The sequence below is a fragment of the Saccostrea echinata genome, unplaced genomic scaffold, assembly GCF_033153115.1.
Source record: "Saccostrea echinata isolate AGI-Se365-2 ecotype Australia unplaced genomic scaffold, CSIRO_AGI_Sech_v1 ptg000041l, whole genome shotgun sequence".
NCBI classification, from domain to species: domain Eukaryota; kingdom Metazoa; phylum Mollusca; class Bivalvia; order Ostreida; family Ostreidae; genus Saccostrea; species Saccostrea echinata.
The window spans coordinates 2,252,842-2,272,500 of record NW_026889790.1 but is presented as its reverse complement, the minus strand read 5'-3'; the positions used below and the strand labels follow the sequence as shown (position 1 = coordinate 2,272,500).

General features: G+C 35.0%; 2 protein-coding genes across 2 annotated transcripts in view; one reads left to right on the top strand and one right to left on the bottom strand.

The window, feature by feature from the left end:
• The first annotated feature begins 439 nt into the window (after positions 1 to 439).
• LOC133200919 (DEP domain-containing mTOR-interacting protein-like) lies at positions 440 to 4,149 on the top strand. The gene is made up of 9 exons (XM_061336734.1): positions 440 to 548; positions 1,174 to 1,352; positions 1,476 to 1,596; positions 1,794 to 1,972; positions 2,211 to 2,417; positions 2,703 to 2,774; positions 2,885 to 2,955; positions 3,036 to 3,140; positions 3,715 to 4,149. Exons 1-9 carry the CDS (start codon positions 454 to 456, stop codon positions 3,856 to 3,858), a joined length of 1,173 nt encoding a protein of 390 aa, XP_061192718.1. The 5' UTR covers positions 440 to 453; the 3' UTR covers positions 3,859 to 4,149.
• Positions 4,150 to 4,841: 692 nt separating this feature from the next.
• The window catches only part of LOC133200730 (HEAT repeat-containing protein 1-like), a 30,350-nt gene continuing 15,532 nt past the window's right edge, over positions 4,842 to 19,659 (bottom strand). The window contains exons 18-40 of the mRNA XM_061336509.1: positions 17,119 to 17,213; positions 16,858 to 17,004; positions 16,622 to 16,728; positions 16,416 to 16,537; positions 16,162 to 16,290; positions 15,752 to 15,976; positions 15,293 to 15,416; positions 14,601 to 14,755; positions 13,672 to 13,833; positions 12,917 to 13,048; positions 12,608 to 12,754; positions 12,144 to 12,322; positions 11,822 to 11,921; positions 11,562 to 11,635; positions 10,890 to 10,974; positions 10,618 to 10,749; positions 9,500 to 9,595; positions 7,349 to 7,419; positions 7,111 to 7,208; positions 6,778 to 6,935; positions 6,365 to 6,520; positions 5,900 to 6,008; positions 4,842 to 5,076 (exon numbers count right to left, since the gene is read on the bottom strand). Coding sequence (XP_061192493.1) covers positions 4,988 to 5,076; positions 5,900 to 6,008; positions 6,365 to 6,520; positions 6,778 to 6,935; positions 7,111 to 7,208; positions 7,349 to 7,419; positions 9,500 to 9,595; positions 10,618 to 10,749; positions 10,890 to 10,974; positions 11,562 to 11,635; positions 11,822 to 11,921; positions 12,144 to 12,322; positions 12,608 to 12,754; positions 12,917 to 13,048; positions 13,672 to 13,833; positions 14,601 to 14,755; positions 15,293 to 15,416; positions 15,752 to 15,976; positions 16,162 to 16,290; positions 16,416 to 16,537; positions 16,622 to 16,728; positions 16,858 to 17,004; positions 17,119 to 17,213 — 2,892 coding nt within the window. The 3' untranslated portion in view covers positions 4,842 to 4,987. The remainder of the gene's footprint in view (positions 5,077 to 5,899; positions 6,009 to 6,364; positions 6,521 to 6,777; positions 6,936 to 7,110; positions 7,209 to 7,348; positions 7,420 to 9,499; positions 9,596 to 10,617; positions 10,750 to 10,889; positions 10,975 to 11,561; positions 11,636 to 11,821; positions 11,922 to 12,143; positions 12,323 to 12,607; positions 12,755 to 12,916; positions 13,049 to 13,671; positions 13,834 to 14,600; positions 14,756 to 15,292; positions 15,417 to 15,751; positions 15,977 to 16,161; positions 16,291 to 16,415; positions 16,538 to 16,621; positions 16,729 to 16,857; positions 17,005 to 17,118; positions 17,214 to 19,659) is intronic.

Sequence of the window (19,659 nt, the reverse complement as noted above, 5' to 3'; positions counted from 1 at the left end):
GTTACGGCTCCAACACCCTTAAAGTACATCCCTTTGTCAAGTGACCTTGACTTCTGAGACATAACCTTGACTGTTCAAGATCATGACACCTAGGTCACGGTCACTGGCAACTACATGCGCGGATCAAACCTTCATCTAGCAACTATAAGGGAGAAGGTATTATTTCAGCAATATTTTCAGAACTTTTATTCAACCTTCATTGACAGCACTTTTGAATTTATGGGATTTCAATTATTAACTAGGGGGTTTGTTAATAAAAATAAATTTCAGACATGGCGTAGTTTATGTGCTGTTTGAATTTTTTTGACAAATAAATTGAAGTTCATTGTCGTTGCTATCTCTGAATCCCCTTGGACCTTGATTAAGCTATTTAGCATCCTTTATCTTCACTGCAAACATTCCCAGTACCCCAGATATAAAGATAACTAATATCAGTAACAAACTAACCCTGGCATGTATACAAACAACATGACGGACAAGAAGGACTACTGCCCGGTTGTGTCCACTCTTAGTACATATAAGATTTTCCTCATCGGGGAGCAACTCAGGTTAGACGTTCAGTTTGTTTGGTGGTAAGTCTTAACTGTCCCAAGGGTTAGTATGTTGTCTATAGTAATGGTAAGACATTGTTAGGGACATTATTAGGTTAATGAGAGAATGGATTGGTGCTAGATGTTTAACATGAGTTTGTTTGGTAGGAAGTCAAAACTCTCTCTAGATACAGGGTTAGAGATCAGATGATGTGTCCTGATCCAACACGAATGTCATTTCGATAAAGTTAAGATACCAAGATTTTGAAGTGAGGCATGGCCCTAAAAGGATAAATACATGTATAAGAAACTCATAGAGTATTTCGTGACCTTGAAACAAGGGCATGTAGTCAAGGTCATAGGTTTTAATATGTAACATTTTTGTCCAAGGAAAAACACTTTTTAATCAAAGATTGATCTAGTTTCATAATTAGCACTTTTTAGTTGCTCTTGACTAGAGCCTGTGTCATGACCTTACCTAAGGCTCAAGGTCAAATCAGAGTTTTTTTTTTTCAATGCAATAGTAATTATTACGTAGAGATGACAGAAGCTCGACGTTAGTTTTTTTTTTATACTCATACCGATCTACTTCAATAAAGTAATGATTCGTAAAGAACGTGAAACGTCCTTTTTCCATTTTCAGATCGTGCATGAATGGAGTGGGGCTGATTAGAGACCGGAAATACAGACTCCGCAGCTACAAATCTTGTTTCCAAGGCAACGAGACAGTTGATTGGCTGGTCCGAAGCAGAAGATGTGACGATCGTCTCTCCGCTGTACGCATAATGCGGACCTTACAAAAATGGGCTTTTTTCCATCATGGTATGAAGTTTGACAAAAAATGTGCATACTGTGAAGTTGTGAATGCATATTCATATTTTTTTAAATGATGGGAGGATTTGAAAACTTATTCCAAATTATTCTTCTCTTCTACTCAATTTATAGTTTGCGATGACCACAAATTTAAGGATGAAATGCTCTTTTATCGATTTCGCCGTGATGATAACACAATAGAATCTCACAAAGACCTCCTGCTCTTCTACAAGGTGCTCGATATATACCACTCGTAAGTATATCACTCGACACGTACAAATCTATTTTTATCAGTTAGCGACTTATTCACACGCTTGTTTCATACAGAATATTATTAAAGGGTGTTCGATTTATAATACCATCGCATTACTATACACTTATGTTGGTTCGTTCTATTTCATATGAAACGCTTAACAGATAGAGTAGACTTAGGTCGCTTCAATCTTTCAGAATAAATTTTTCAAAGAAAGGTATTTTACGGAGCTACCAGGTGCGCGATCAGGTGTTTGACAGAGCCTTTATGGGATCCGCCTTCGTGGATTGGTTGGTGAACACGGGGATGGTAGACACAAAGGAACAGGCTATTATCACAGGGAGACAACTCCTGGAGAACGACATCATCAGACATGGTAAACACGTTTCTTCTGTAAGCTTAGGGATTACTAGTATCATATGGGAAAAAAAATCAGAGAGGATTTTGAAGATCTAGAGAATTTTGATAAGCTCCAAATATCAAAGATGGGTACCAAAAAATAATAATGACGAAAACCCCATTTTCGGTTCTTTCCTGTGATGTTTTGAAGCATAGCATTGTGAACTTAAAATTCATCGTTTATTTGATTATTTCCTTTGCTTTTTTGTCTACAGTGACAGACGACCACCACTTCCGGAACGACAATTTGCTGTTGTATCAGTTCAACCTGGATCTGGATCAGCGGCGCCGGATGTCTGATGTCCTCATTCTGGACGAAAAGCGACGGATGTCGACCGAATCACGCTCTTCCACCGAGTCGCAGGATACCCCAACTCGATTCTTAGAGTCACGTGATTTCTCCATTCCGCCTAATAGCTGCGGTATATGAATTATGATATGAATATGAAAACTGGGAACATATTGCAGCAATAATTAATTTAATCTTTCAAATGATGAAAAAAAAATGGTTGAATAGGTCGCCTTAACAGTGATATAGGAGTACATGTACTAATAACGCACCTGATCATAATGGGGAAAATCAAATATCTAGAACTTTGTTCAAACTTAATATTGATCAAAGCGCTAATAGCTTTATCTAATTCAGCTAATTTTACACTTCATAATGACCAGGAGCCCACATCACATAAGACTTTTTTTATTCTCAGATAACGAATGTACAGAAATCGGTTCGGAAACAGAAGAGTCATCGAACACGTCCTCAATGCAGCCCAGATCTGGTAATTCATTTATGCGTGTAAAAATTCATCAATGTGATTTTATACATAACATACGTAAGCAATTTTTTTCCCATCCTGTTACTTCATAATTTCTTGTATTTTATATATAGTACTATTGAGGTATGAAACAGCTGACGAACTGGAATCTCCAGACACACCTTATGTTAAGTCGTGCCTCAGAGTAAGTACTCTACAATAGCCATATTTACATGTCACAAGATAGGATACATTTTTAAACCTGAATCTGACTTCTCCTTGTAGATTTTTAGTGACTCTGTAGGTTATGGGTTTGTCATACGGGGCATAGGGCCTACTTATGTACAGACTGTCGATCCCGAGGGACCAGCCGCGGACGCCGGGCTCAAGGTAACACATGTACTTGATCAATAAAAAGACCAAAAAATAAAGAGCATGTAAATAATCGTTTTTTTTTTTTTTAGAAATGTCTTTCATCAATATGCTTTTGCTCTAACAAAAAATTGCTTCACCATCAGTGGCGGATCCAGGAATTTCATTACGGGGGGGGGGGGGCGCAGTAGAAGGCAGAGGGGCTGATGAGGGTCCGGGGACGAAGCCCCCAGAAACTGACGAATTCTAACAAATAAGAGGTGTTTTTTCCCTTGATTTTAGGATAATACAAACAAAACATAAAAAAAAAAAATTCAAACGGGAGGGGGGGGGGGTGCGCACGCCTGGCGCTGGATCCGCCTTTGACCATACTTAAGAAATTCTTTGTATTTCTTTTTTTTTTAGTGAAGAATCTAGTTTACAAATAAGTAATACAATAAGTAATACAAATAAGAGAATAAGTAAAATTCAGGAATCCTTTTTCGTGGACGATATCAAATCAAGAATAAAACTTCCCATAAATGAAAATACATGTAGTATTAAAAAATTGCAACCAATTTCTATTTATCAGAATGTTAAATTCTACTTTAAGGTCCGACAATACATCTACTCTGTTAATGGTGTGAATGTTCTACGAGAAGACCACCATTCTGTGGCCAAGAGAATCATTGAGTGTGGGAGGGACTACATCAACATGTGTGTCATGTCCCACAAACGTGACATCAACGATAAATGATCTGGTCTTGGCAATGGAGACAGAAAACTGATGCATTTCTGTTTGAAGGATTCAAGCAGGTAGCACTACATGTATATTCCACAAAAATGGTGGCAATCAAAGAAAGATGCGACAGATTCTTTACCAAGGATGGATCAGATGCACTACTTCATTATCTATACCATGAACAATGACAGAGGACTTGAAGACTACTTCATGTAGTTTATATTAATGGAGCCCCAAAGCTCACTTAACTGAAACAGAACCCTGAATATGATGAAATACGAGTGACACTACATAATTAATAGTTAATGAAAGACCAAATATGATCAAGCAATTGGCAAATGCATGATCAAAAGAGGACACTTTTTGTACACATACATCAAAGTTCTTTTCAAATATTGTTGTGAAAAATAAAGTACATGCATGAAATGTATCGTAAAAATCTTAAAAAATCTCCTCCAGAACCACTGGGCCAGAAAAGCTGAAACTTATATGGAGGCTTCCTGGGGTAGTGTAGATTCTAAATTGTTCAAATCATGAACCCCTGGGGGTAGAGTGGGGCCATGATGGAGAATCAAAGTTTTACATTGAAATTTAATGAAAAAAATCTTTAAAAATCTTCTCCAGAACCACTGGGCCAGAAAAGCTGGAGTGGTGTAGATTCTAAATTGTTCAAATCATGACCCCTAGGTATGAGTGGGGCCACAATAAGTATTACAAGGGGAAAATCTGGTAAAGAACAGCAGGGTCAAAGTTACTCAGCTGAGCGCTGTGGTCCATGGACCTCTTGTTTTTGTGTTTGCTTGTTTAAAAAATTTCTGAGAGGGATTTTTTTTAAATTGCCCTCCCCCCCCCCAACAAGTGGTTTGATGAACAAGTATTCTAAACATTCAGTTTCTACAAACATCACCCAACCACGTGAACTGAAAATGAATACAGATTGATGTCCAATGTCTTTTTGTGCACTGGCCTTTACATGCTGAACTTGTAACACAATGAACTGGTGAGTTTTGGGATTTATTCAGATTTAACATATTATTAATTGATATAAAGTTTTAGTCCACCCTTAAACAATCAGAAGTATTTTTGTAGTGGTTCTCCCAGCGTATTTTCCATCTGACTGACATTTAAGTCCACCATTTGATGATCAGAAGTATTTCTGTAGTGGTTCTCCCAGTGTTTTCTCCATCTGACTGATGACGGACTGACACATCTTCTCCACTTCTTCCTCTTCATCTGAAAATAAAACAAATTTGTAAATGGAAACTGGACAGTAATTAATTAATTCATTCCAATAAATAAACAGACAATTTAAAAGTAAAAAAAATAAATTTTAATTGAAAATACATCCAACTACAGTTGAACTTTGGTATCTCGAACACGGATATCTCAAATACCATGGATATGTTGAAGTGATTGGGAAGTCTTAACCACATATTTCTTCAGTATTTTATCCTTGATATCTTGAACCCTCGGATATCTCAAAGTTTTTCTCGGTCCCATCGAGTTCAAGATAACAACGTTTGACTGTAAAACTCTGCTAGCAGGATGTTTTAATTCATGAGGTCTAATTTTCACGGAATGCCTAAAGTTTAAAACACTGTGGAACATAAAGATGTAAAAAAGGTCTCGATAGGAAAAATGTAGATAAAATATCAATATTCTTGAATGTTGTATAGTCCTGAGTAAGGTTCACCCATAAAATAAAAATAATTGACCCCCCCCCTTCCCCAAAATATGATACCCAGTAAGCTTTGTGCCAAGTATGAACGACAACAATCTCTGCTACATAAATTGTAACCTGGACAAGAATTTTACACTTGATCAATTTGACCTTGACTTTGTCTAAATCAGCTTTTCTGTGGGTCAAGATACACCCTTTGATCGTGACCTTTGTGTCATGTGTGAGCTTCTAATGCCTCTTTAGACATAAGTGGAATAGAGAGACTTACAGATGGATAAATTAACTTAAATGTGGAATTTCTATTTAACTCCCTTTCCAAACTTTGTTGGTTGGGGTTATAAAACCTGTAAATTTTGAGATTGTTTAATTACTTACCCTCCATGAGTTCTGCTAGGAATGGGATGGTTTCTGGTAGGAGAGGCATGTAATCCTCAGACAGTTTCTTGTGGAACTCATCCACCGCAATCAGCGCTGCATATCTAACCTGTAAACAGAAATAATTTGTTGGGATGCTCTATGAAGTACATAAACTAAATTCTAAAATAATTAGAAAAATCTACTCTATAAGAGGTCAATCCTGCTGTTCAAAAACTTTGCAACTTGAAATACAGCATCCAAATTTCTACTTTTGCAATTTTTTCCTATATCGTTAAATGTGTTATACATGTACTTGATAATTGTGACAAAAATATTTTAAAATTCATTTTTTTCCCTGCAAATTGACCCAACTGAAGAATTTTATAAACAATAGACAGCTGTGAGTTCACATCCTAGGGTTTATGTACCAGTAATTAAAAAAAATAGTCCGAAGAAATAAGACATTTTATTTGTGTGAGTTACCTCGGATGAGGAGTGCCGAGTCTTGAGCAGTATTTGATAGTTAAGAGTTTTCCAGAGTGAATCATCCTGGGTTGCTGCACCAAATTGTACAAGACACGGAACAAGATGCTCACTCACTCTCTCTTTGGATAAAGGTTCATTGTCAACATTTTCCAGCTAAAAGATAAGTATCTTACTGATAGACAAAGAAGACTAAAACTTAATCTAGAATTTAATGAAAAATAACGTTGACATGTGTTTGTATAGTGAAGTTTTGTTTAAATCATGGTAATCATTTAAGGATAAATAGGAAATTTTAAAATTGTATAAATATTTACTCAAAAGTGAAAAATTGTCATGAAATGCACATAATTATATTGTAAACATACATGATTTTTAACTTCTGCAAAATTTTGATAATTATTTTTGCTAACCTGGTCAACTAGAGGTTGAAGTAAAGTATCAAATCTCTCTTTGGTGACAAAGCCCTCGGTGTCATACAGGAAACACTTGTACAGGCAGTCACAGATATAAACCAGTAACTTATGGGCCTTGTATTTACCCAGCTTACTCGAATCAAAGAAGTCCTCACCTGTAAAGGGCAGAGAACTCTACAGTTATGAAAGGGAGAGAACTCTACAGAGGTAAATGGGATACAACTCTAAAGAGAAACAACCATTGTTCTTGTCATAAACACAAAAATCTGAGAAAGTGACATTTAATAAAATAAGAGTACTAATTGTTATTAAATTTTTTGAAATACTGACCTGTCATTTCTTTGTTGTTGTCTTTTAAAATTTGTGCCGCATGAACAATAATGTGACCAGCAAATATAGTAAAAAGACTCTGCATCTTCCCAGCCAGCCTGAAATGTTAATATTACAAATATAAAGATCTGTACCCCTTTCCTTCTCTTAAATCATTACAGATGTAAATGTATGAAGTCCAATGAACACAGGGCCTAATTATTATTACAAATCTTCTTGGACTTAAATTTTCACAAACCTGTCAGCCATTTTATAGAAGACCAGATTTCTGTGCTTCAATTCTTCCTCTCTTGTGGCCCAATCAAACATCTGAAGTAACAAAATTAAATCAACTTGATTTAGGAACTCAAACAAATTATGCTTATATCTATATCATTTATTTGGTATCATATATCATCATACATAAAACAAATATACATAAATATACATAATCATTTGAAAGATGATATTTGGGAATCCATAAATTTTAAATAGATTTATAAATAAATATTCAGGAAACCATATTTTAGATAGTGACTATTTGATACCAGGATAACCCATTAAAGCTGGAGAGCTTATTTCCAATGGGGTCCTACCCTAAATAAGATGAAAATACAATGTTTCATCATTAAAGCACTATAACAATTTTTGGCACTATAATCTTAGCACTGCGTTGCTTACACGTTAAATTTAATTTAAGTATGACAACATATAGGATCAATAAAATAATAAAATATGTTTTATAAGTTAATGCTGAAACATATCACTTTCATGTTCTAAAATGCCATTTTGTAAGATAAAACTCTTAACTTGTTTCTTAAAAGTAATCTTTCCTTTAGTACATTTAATAGAAGCTGGTAAAAAATTCCAGTCCTTAATGCCATTATAGTAAAAAGTATCAGCTTGACATGCTTTCACATGAGGAATAAAAAAATCTTCATTAGTGGATGCTCTAGTGTTTCGTGAAGACACAGCTGACCTTAAAGTAAAATTTTCGCTTAGATAGGATGGTGCACAACCATGATATATGTTATACACATGGTTTAATCTGAGTTGTCTTACCCGGTCTTCTATATTTAAATAATTTAATGTACTAAGCACTTTGTAGTTTATGGAATGTAAAGGAGTTAAATTCAGAATAAATCTTACCATTTTGTTTTGACATACTTGTAATTTCTTTTTCAAACTCTTTGACAAACCTGCATACCATGCACAACAAGCATAATCTAAATGACATTGTATAAGAGCAGAACATAATAACATTTTACTTCTTATATCCAAAAAACGCGCTTGTCTGTATAAAAAACGCAACCTGTTGTTGACTTTTTGTACAATGGACTCAACAATAAATTCACCACTCAAAAATTGATCAACAAAAACTCCTAAATATTTAACTTTTTCCATAGAATGTATTGTATGTCCATTACACTCAATGTGAAAATCTTGGACACTTGAAAGCTTCTTTCTTGATCCAAATAAAATACATTCAGTCTTTCCAAGGTGTAGAGATAACTTATTATCTACTAGCCAATTTGAACATTGTTTTAAAACAGTACTAAGTCTTTCTGAAATAAAATCTACATTTTTATGAGAAAATAAGATTGCGCTATCATCAGCATATAAAATAAGTTTGCAGTCAGGATCAATACTGGAAGCCATATCATTGACATAGATTAAAAATAGTAGAGGGCCTAAAATACTGCCTTGCGGTACACCACATTTTACTGTACCTGGGTCAGACATAATATTTTCTAATTGTACAAACTGTTTTCTATTTGATAGGTAAGATTTGAACCAATCAGTATTTCTTATTCCAATAGCATTAAGTTTTTTGCATAAAATTTCATGATCTACAGTATCAAAAGCCTTTTGAAGGTCCAACATGACCATACCTGTAAATAGACCCTTTGATGTATTTCCTTTTATAAAATCATACAAATGTATTAAACAAGTTTCAGTTGAAAAATGTCCTCTAAAACCAGACTGAAAATCATATAAAATTTTATATTGGTCTAAAAATTTAACAAGTTGTATATGAACCGCCTTCTCTAAAATCTTAGAAACAATACTCAAAATACTGACAGGTCTATAATTTCCAACATCAAGTGAGCTACCTTTTTTATACAGAGGTTTGATTCTAGCTATTTTCATATCATTGGGAACAATACCAGAAGAGATAGAAAGATTTATTATATATGTAATAGGTATTTTCAAAAAGTTTGCTCCATCTCTAACAAATCTAGCTGGGATGTCATCCAGACCTGTACTTTTGTTGGGATTGAGTTTTAAAAGTTCTTTATAAATAAAATCCTCATTAACAGTTTTAAGTATAAAATTACAATTTTCGACTTTTTTCTTCTGATAAAATGCTTCATATAAATCAAGTGAAAGCAATTAGATCTCGGCCCACCTTGTAAAACATGGGCCTGAATGTGGCCTCTGACAGTTTCATCACCGTGGTAACAATGGCATCTATCACAGAATCTTCTATATCCTCAACTTCTCCCTGAAATAAAACAGAAATATTTACCACTACACCCTCACACTCAATACAGAGATGCATGTATTCAGTATATTTACATTAGTGCTAATTTTTCTCACAAGATTTCCGTGTAGTAAATAAAAGGTTTTCTTGTCATGATCTACCACCAATAAGCAAGTCTATGATTCTTTTCCTCAGTGACAGATATATGATTTACTTGTTAACAGTGACATATAAAACACCATACAAAAGAAAACTGGTTTACGGTAAACCCAGAACTTTGATGGTATGAGACAAAGTTAGATAGTCATTACTTGATTCTTTAACAGGAGGCAATTGTATTTAAAATTACGTTTTGTAATAATACATGTATATTCAGAAAGGTTAGATAATATGTCTGTACATCAAGACAGTTGAGATAATAATTACCTGGTACTGTGCCTGTACATCCAGACAGGAGTGATAAAAAATACCTGGTACTGTGCCTGTACATCCAGACAGGTGAGATAATAATTACCTGGTAGTGTGCTTGTACATCCAGTCAGGAGAGATAATAATTACCTGGCACTGTGCTTGTACATCAAGACAGATGAGATAATAATTACCTGGTACTGTGCCTGCACATCCAGACAGGTGAGATAATAATTACCTGAGTACTGTGCCTGTACATCCAGACAGGTGAGATAATAATTACCTGGTACTGTGCCCGCACATCCAGACAGGAGAGATAACAATTACCTGGTACTGTGCCTGTACATCCAGACAGGTGAGATAATAATTACCTGGTACTGTGCCTGTACATTCAGACAGGTGAGATAATAATTACCTGGTACTGTGCTTGTACATCCAGACAGGTGAGATAATAATTACCTGGTACTGTGCTTGTACATCCAGACAGGTGAGATAATAATTACCTGGTACTGTGCCTGTACATTCAGACAGGTGAGATAATAATTACCTGGTACTGTGCCTGTACATCCAGACAGGTGAGATAATAATTACCTGGTGCTGTGCCTGCACATCCAGATAGGTAAGATAATAATTACCTGGTACTGTGCCTGTACATCCAGACAAGTGAGATAAAAGCCTTGTAGTTGCACTAGGTGACTGTTTAGGTCCTCCTTTTTTATGTTACTGACATGGTCTGTTAGCATAACCATCATTGACTGGATTCCTCTCTGTTGTAAAATAGAATTAGCCATTAATTGTTGTGCTACATACAAGGATTTACATTATAAACAGGTGTATATATCTTTTCATGAATTGACAATTTTCCTTTCAATGTTTGACTTAATAATGATTTCTGCTGCTGACTTACAGGATTGAGAGTTAGAAGTGTGTCATAGCAGTCAGGTAAAATCCCGAGGAGTACCCGGGGAGGCAGAGTGGTTGCCATGGTGGTCCTGAAAAGATTCCAATTGAAGAATTTAAACATTCCTATTTGATAATTCTGAAAAGAAAGATTAAAATCTAAGTTTTTGTGGAAACTACCGGTATTCATTCTGAGATACATGCATTTAGGAAATTAGTCAGGCATCCAATTGGCAGACAAAGGGGAATGAACTACATGTACAATATATAGCATCGAGTCTTTTGTCATGTTGAAGACAACAAGGGTTAGTTAAGCTTCTCTGACTTAAGCATCAACATTTGAAGATTTTCAAAGACCATCAGGGGAGAGGCGATTTAATTAAAAGGAAAGCATTTCCTCTATGGAAAAATACTACATATTGGTGGTTTATTTTCTCTCAATTTTAAAATACATTGGAGGTACAAATAATTATTACATGCACATGTACAGTTGAACTTTGTTATCTCAAACACTGACATCTTGAATACCACGGATATCTCAAAATCAGCTGGAAGTCCCAACTATAATTTCTTTAATGTATTTTAACCTCAGTATCTCAGATACTCAGATATACTTAGTTTTTTTCTTGGTCCCATTGAGTTTGAGATAATGAGGTTTTACTGTACTTGTATTATATACCTGATGGCTTTGAGTTTCTGTTGTATGGTGGCTTTCTGTAACACTTCTGTCTGGTCTCCAGATAGGGAACAGATCTACCAATCAAAAGGCTTCCTTTAACTTTCTCCACTACTTTACAGGTTTATCATGTAAATTTAGTCATCTTTGCAAATTTTGTGTTTTTTTTCAATGAGGGTGTATTCAACAAATATCATTTAAGAATAAAACTGGAAGGCGACCTTTTACAAGTGATTATAAATGACTGGTGACCAAATGATTACCTGTGTAACAATATCTTGTAGATAAGGACTGAGAAACAAACACAAGTTCTCCATCACTCTCAAAACAGCTGTTATAATACTCAAAAGGAAAAGCTCATTCCTGCCCAAAGAGAAAATAAAAGTTGATAAAAACTAAAAAAAAAAAAAAAAAAAAAAAATGAAATTTCATGAATTAATTTTCAATGGTTAGAGGACTGCTTTTACAATCCAGTGAAAAGTAGTTACACAAACAACTTGTTGTCCATTCATATAATAAACAATATTATTTCCCCTAATTTTCGATATGAAATTGGATCACAAACAATTATCTTCTAAATCTTACCCCTCCAGGAGTTGCTTGTCTTTGAGACAGGAGATAATTTTTGGCATGAATGTTGACAGATGAGCGATGACATGAGCCTTTAGAGTACTACAGACCTCCGAGACACACAACAGGGCACTTGCCTGTAGAGACTGGTTCACTGCCTCAGAACAGAAAATCTCAACAGCCATGTTCAGTACCTGTAAAAGATTACCTAGGTATGTCAAAAGAGGCAGGGACATGAAGTGTTGTATCTGCTGATTGTGATCTTAACTGGAATAACATTATCAGAGAATGAGACCTCCACTTCAAGCATGTCATACAGACAAAGAAAAATGCTACCAAAGTTAAGCTAAAAAGTATATTTTTATCCTGTTTTTAGAAATTTTACTTGCATTGAACATTGACCCCCCCTCCCCCCCCCCCCACCACCACCACCCACCAAGGATGGTCCTACACAGTAACCTGAGGCTGTATATAGTTACCTTTATAAATATCTGAGGATGGTCAGCTCCTATCCTTCTACACAGTAACTTGAGGCTGTATAGAGCTGTTTGTTTAGTGGTCATCTCTGTTTTTTCTGCTACACAAACTTTTAAAAGCTTGTCCACAATCCCCAGTAAACTCATCTCCTACAATAAATCACTCTATAACTGAATTTACTTTATTTAACAACCACAATCATGAGCACTCTTTTGTATGACTGGGAAATATTCCTGTGAAATCCCAGAACAAGCTGTACAATCAAAAGGTTATGTCTGACATGTGGTTTCAATAGACCACACCTTCCTTACCTGGGAGTGTTCTTTCTGTAGCAGGAAGTTGTTGAGGAGTTCCATAGACTTCCTCTGGATGTTGGAGATAGAGTGATCCATCAGTTCCTTTATCACCCTCAGTAACATTTTCTCTGGTAGTAAACCAACCACCTATAAAACAAAGATGACAAAGTCTGGCATTCCAAATAATTCTACACCATTGCTATTGTGAATATAATGTGATAACTGTTGCCTGTTTCTTTTGTCACCAGATTTTTTATGATAAATCTTTTAACTGGAATGAGTAACTATGTTCATTCTCACACATAAAACACCAACGAAAGCCCCAGTGACCTAGAAACACTTATCATATGAACTACATATATTTAATGGAACTCCAATAATTCAAAGTCAAAGTCTCCAGGTTTCCAGTAAGAACTAATAAAATCTTAGGAGTCTAAATATAATTTGCTTAATATGAATCATGCATTATTTTTTGTGAAAGAGCCATACAATTCTAAATTGAGAAGACAAACTATTATATTTTGGAGCACATCAACTTATAAACAATCAATAATCACAGAAAACCCAGACAAAGTCATCTTAACTTATATTTTGGTTAAACAATCTCAGCCCCCAAAATGTGATGCTGACACTGAAGGTATTACATAAGCTTCCTCAACTTTGTTGAGTTCAATTAAAAAGTCATGAAATGATTGAATTCTGGCTTTAAAACATTGCAGATGACTTTAACTACTTAAATTTTAAAAAAAGAAGGAAAGTTGCAGCCTGACCTTGTCAAGAAGGTCATACATCTTGTGGGTCAGGGCTCGGTAGAACTTGGCCAGAGTCTGGTCTTCTAACTTCAGCTCCATTAAACTACAGATGTAGGTCAGGATAGTCTGGACCAGGTGATGGAAGCCTGAGGTTATCTGATTCTCTTCACAGGTTGACAACTGAAACACAATGAAAAAAAAGCTCTAATTAGCAGGAAACAGTTGAAAGATTACCTATGATCCTCCACATTAGACGCGGGAAGTCTGCAGTGGTCTGGCTATTGTAGAGGACAAAATCTAAACACTGGTAATCAAAGATAATAGCTTACCTAAATCAATGTACTGTAGACATACATTTACTTTTTCCTGCGTGGGATTAAATTACGCTATGTATACAGTCACAAATTTTCACAAATGCAGTCACAGTGTACTTAAAGTACATCTAAGACCCAAGAAATCTGCATAATTTTCTAACCATGGATGAAATAGAAATAGTGAATCCGCAGAATTATGACCCCATGGAAAAAAAAGCATCCTTACAGTATTTTATAAGAAAGGCAAATAATTCTCAAATATAAGATGCATGAGCTAATTTTAATCATCTCCATGTACATATAATATTTTCTGGAAAATACAGCATCTGAAGCAAAATTTAAAGTATGATTTCCTAAATGCATCATCTTCACAAAATTGGTCTAATGGTTCTTAGAAATGGATCTGCACCAAAAATTTAAAGCAAAAGGGTTATACATATATTGATCAATCATCTAAAGAAATCAGATCCGATTCAGTCTTGCGACTATGGTAAATGTTTGTCAATATGGAGTAGAAAATATGGAAAAGTTTTAATGTGAAACATCATTACATGAGAATGTAATATAGAGATTTTTTGAAACTTGAAAATATGAATGTACTCGTTTGACATGAACAGTAATGACAATGATTACCTGCTGAACAAGAGTAGGGCTGACACACCAAGACAACAGAAGCTTGACTGTCCGGAATTTGAAATGCCTCAGTTGTTTGGCTGTGTGGGTCTCCACTTGGAATATGCCAACTTTTTCCAGTGAATGTTTTCCAGATTTTCTTCTTTTGGTTGTCTCTGATAGTAGAATGAAAAAACATAATCCCATATTCACTCCCAATTTAGTACCGAAGGGGCTTAGAAACTTGAAAAATAGGTGCACTGATCATATCTAGCTTAATTATAATGATCTAAAACAGATTCTTTTTTTTTATTTAATGAGTAAAGTTTCCCAATTATAAAAATATATATATATTCAAAAAAATATTTGTAAAGACAAAGCTTAAGATGCCCTTTGTTGTCAGTTTGAAAATGACAGGGTTATGCTTCAAGAAGCATGGGACATTTATTTATTAATGTTTTTACACAAAAAAAATTCCCTTCTCAATTGGTTCTTTTGATTGTTTAAGTGCACAATGTGACCTCTACAAGTATATTTCAAGTCTTCACTTTTTTTCTGAATTACTTTCAGTTTGATCACACATTGAGCAAGAACTTCTTGTATCTTTGTTGTATTACGCAGAACATATCCATAAAAAAATTTCATAAACTGGGCCATGAGCAATGCCTTTAAATACTCTCTCTTCAAAGACCTCCAGTTAAAGATATTTTTACCTGTGGGTTTGTCAACTGGCAGTTCTGATATGTAGGATATCATGGCTGCTATGGAGTTGATTTGCGTTGTCATGGAGAACTGCGACAACAAATTCAAGTCAAACTGCATCTCAGAATCTTCTTCCTGTTAGAGTAAATTTTTGCTTATTGACCATTCATAACTACTATCAGATAATCATTTTTTGTGCAGTGCAGTGTATATTTTGTGAAATAAGACTCAAAATGGCACATCTTAAATTCTGAATATGAACTGTGAAGTTATCTTGCTACCTTATCTTGGAGCCTTTTATACTGAATCAGTCCTTGAATTTTTTAAATTTTATTTTGCATTTAAGTTTTTGCAATCCTCAAATTGAAGTAAAAACATGCAAAAGTTAAACTATTTAGAAAATAATCAGCTATCCATGTATAATATTTAATACCATACATTTCAGGTTTGACACTGAACTGTTGACTTACTTCTAGTTTTTCTGTTGTTGGTCGTGTTATTTCATGTGTCATCTTGAGAAGGACACACCTCCACAAGAAGTTGTCTCCTCCCACAATTTCTACCAGTCTGGTAAAAAGCATCAGGCGGCGATGCTCGGGAATGTGAGAGTATGCATCCACAAACACCTGCATCACCATAGTGATGACCTCCTCCTTACTCTGACCTCCAGTGTGGGCCTCCCGTTTTTCACATGCCTGGTAACACAAGAATATTACACTGACAAATTCTAATACTAAGAAGTTCAGATAATCAAAATCTGTACTGTCATAGCTTCTGTTCATTCCACAGAAAAATCAGGTTAAATGGAGAGACAATGAATCCAAGCATTAAGAATGCCAGTATATGCATTAAGTTTAACATCAAGAATGGTTAATTTTACCGTTACTAAGGCTGGCACCACTGTCTCCAAGATACGGTTGATGACATGGAAACTGTACTGGTCATCATGACGCATGATGTTTGCTCCCATGAAGGTGAACACTGACATCACCTTGTGCAGAAGATCCTCCTGAAAATAGAAATAAATTGAATTCACAGAAAATACCAGAAGAATTTACTTATCAATATGACAATTTTATTGAGTTGATTTTTCATGTGATCATGCAGCACAAATTAGAGTGGCTGTGAACATACTGGGAATATTTTGGAGGCGGTGGTCAGAAGCAGCAGGGCTTTATGATGGGTCTGGGGATTACTAGATGTCCTAATGGCATTCACAATCAGATCAATGTTAAATGATGTCTCCTTCTTCAAATCTGTACAAGATAGAAAATTTATCAGTAAGACTGAGAATCCACAGCAGAATAATACAATACAATGAATCTGTAGAGAAGGGTCACCTGGTGTCAATTCATGGTTAATGGCTTTTTGACACACTTCATCGACCACAGACAACAGAAGCTGTTTGATGTATTCAGCTGATGAATGCTGGTCTGAATTTAACACCCTACAAAATCAGATAAATTCATATCATAAAGTGGTATCCATCAACTATACCAAAAATGTAATCAATCATGATCTTCTAGTAAAGATCTCTTAATTTCCTCATAAATATGTACAATATACATGTACTTACTCTGAAAGTATCTTAAAAAGTGTCGGCAGCAGTTGGAGATAGTTGCTGATTTTCTTTTTGTTTTGAATTGTCTCCAGGACAACTACCACTCGTTGCCATGGCAATTGTTCAAAAATATCTTCCTCTTCTTTATGAACATCAGACTTCCTACAATGAAAAACAATTTCAAATTTTACTTGCTGCTTCATAACAGGAAAATCAGAATCTATATTTTTTAATAGATGTACATATAATTTCATGAAAGTATCCAGTGCATGATACCTATGTTTTTTACGTTCCTTGACGGTGGAAGCAGAAGGAGATGTTTGAAGACATTTATTCAGCTCCTCTACAACATGGCTGCTCTCCAGGGTCAACTGTTAACAGATGATAAAGAATTAAACTTTATTGTATTAAACTGGACAATACTCAAAAAACTGTTAACCAACTACATGTACATGCATTATAGTCAACAAACTTTTATTCATGAATTGCCAAAAAAAAAAAAAAAAAAAAAAAAAAAAAAAAAAAAAAAAAAACCAGTCTGAAACAAAAACAAGAGGCCCATGGGCCTTGAATTGCTCTTCTGATAAACTGTACAACCTATCACTTCTATTTGAAGCCTCGAAGTATCCTGTATATTTACATAAACCCTTGAAATTCCAATTCACACTCTGAGAACCCAAGATGATTCTAAGCCAATTAGTACCTGAGAGTTGGTCATGGTGACCTACTTATCACTTGTCATTCTCTGAGGACCCATCAACTAAGTTTGATGATTCTAAGCAAATTAATACCTAAAATATTTTTTAAAATTATAATCATAAAATTTTATAAGTAGGTCAAAGTGACCTACTTTTCAATTGTTTTACTCCAAGGACCCAAGATGCATCAACTGACAAAGTTTGATGATTCTAAGCCAATTAGTACCTGTAATATTTAATTAAAGCCATAAATTTTCAAAAGTAGGTCACGGTGACCTACTTTTTAGTCGATCTACTCCGAAGACCCATGACGCATCAACTGACAAAGTCTGATGATTCTAAGCCAATTAGTACCCGAAATATTTAATTAAAGCCATAAATTTTCAAAAATAGGTCACGGTGACCTACTTTTTAGTTGATCTACTCTGAAGACCCAAGATGCATCAACTGACAAAGTTTGATGATTCTAAGCCAATTAGTACCCGAAATATTTAATTATCGCCATAAATTTTCAAAAGTAGGTCACTGTGACCTACTTTTTAGTCGACCTACTTCGAAGACCCAAGATGCATCAACTGACAAAGTTTGATGATTCTAAGCCAATTAGTACCCGAAATATTTAATTAACACCATAAATTTTCAAAAGTAGGTCACTGTGACCTACTTTTTAGTCGACCTACTCCGAAGACCCAAGATGCATCAACTGACAAAGTTTGATGATTCTAAGCCAATTAGTACCCGAAATATTTAATTATCGCCATAAATTTTCAAAAGTAGGTCACTGTGACCTACTTTTTAGTCGACCTACTCCGAAGACCCAAGATGCATCAACTGACAAAGTTTGATGATTCTAAGCCAATTAGTATCCGAAATATTTAATTAACACCATAAATTTTCAAAAGTAGGTCACTGTGACCTACTTTTTAGTCGACCTACTCCGAAGACCCAAGATGCATCAACTGACAAAGTTTGATGATTCTAAGCCAATTAGTACCTGAAATATTTAATTATAGTCATATAAATTGAAAAGTAGGTCACGGTGACCTACTTTTCAGTTGACCTTTTTTGAGGGCCCAAGATGCATCAACTTACAAAGTTTTATGATCAGAGGACTTAAAATGTCCAAATTATGCCTCTAAAACGCTTTGAAATCGAATGCCTGCAAAGTTCAAAAAGTAGGTCACTGTGACCTACTTTTTAAATAAATATGTTTTATGGCCCCAAAATGCATCATCTTACAAGATTTAATGATTTTAAGCCTCCCTGTATTCGAATTAATGACCTTAATTGTTTTAAAAAAGATTAGCCATAAAATTCAAAAAGTAGGTCAAGGTGACCTACTTTTTAGTTGACGTACTTTGAGGACCCAAGATGCATCAACTGACAAAGTTTGATGATCATAGGCCTTAAATTGTTCAAAATATGCCTCTAAATCATTTTGAAAAAGAATGGCCGCAAAATTTAAAAAGTAGGTCACTGTGACCTACTTTTGAGTCAACATGATATGAGGTCCTTAGATGCACCAACTGACAAGATTTGATGATCCTAGTCCTTATAGTAAGCAAAATATCAACATTTTAATAAAATGTAATTTTTGGTCAACTTTGAAGTGACCTTGAGACCACGCCCTTTGCCCCAGGGTAAATCCCCGTGCAAATTTTAATCTACAACATATCCTCATCCTTTTGTGTAAGTTTGGTGATAATCTGCCCAGTGGTTCTTGAGAAGAAGATTTTTTAGCAACCAGTACTTTTGTTTCTATTTTCCTAATTATCTCCCCTTGTTAAAGGGTCACAACCCCAGTTTTAGTATAAAAGGGAGCCCTTGGGCCAAGGATACCCTGTGACAAATTTGACAATAATTGGCCAAGGGGTTCTTGAGTTATGGCCCATATTCTAAAAAGTTTACGCACACCGCACAAATGGCCATAGCATTAGCTCTTTGAGCCTTTGGCTCAGAAGAGCTAATAATATGATCCAAGATTGAGATTTTCTGTATCATTAACCTTTTGAAGTCTTATTTATGTTTAACAACCATAAATATCCACAAATTGGAGTTGCTTGCCAATCTCAGATATTTCCCTTATGTACATGTAAATAAAAGTTGGTTTACAGGACTG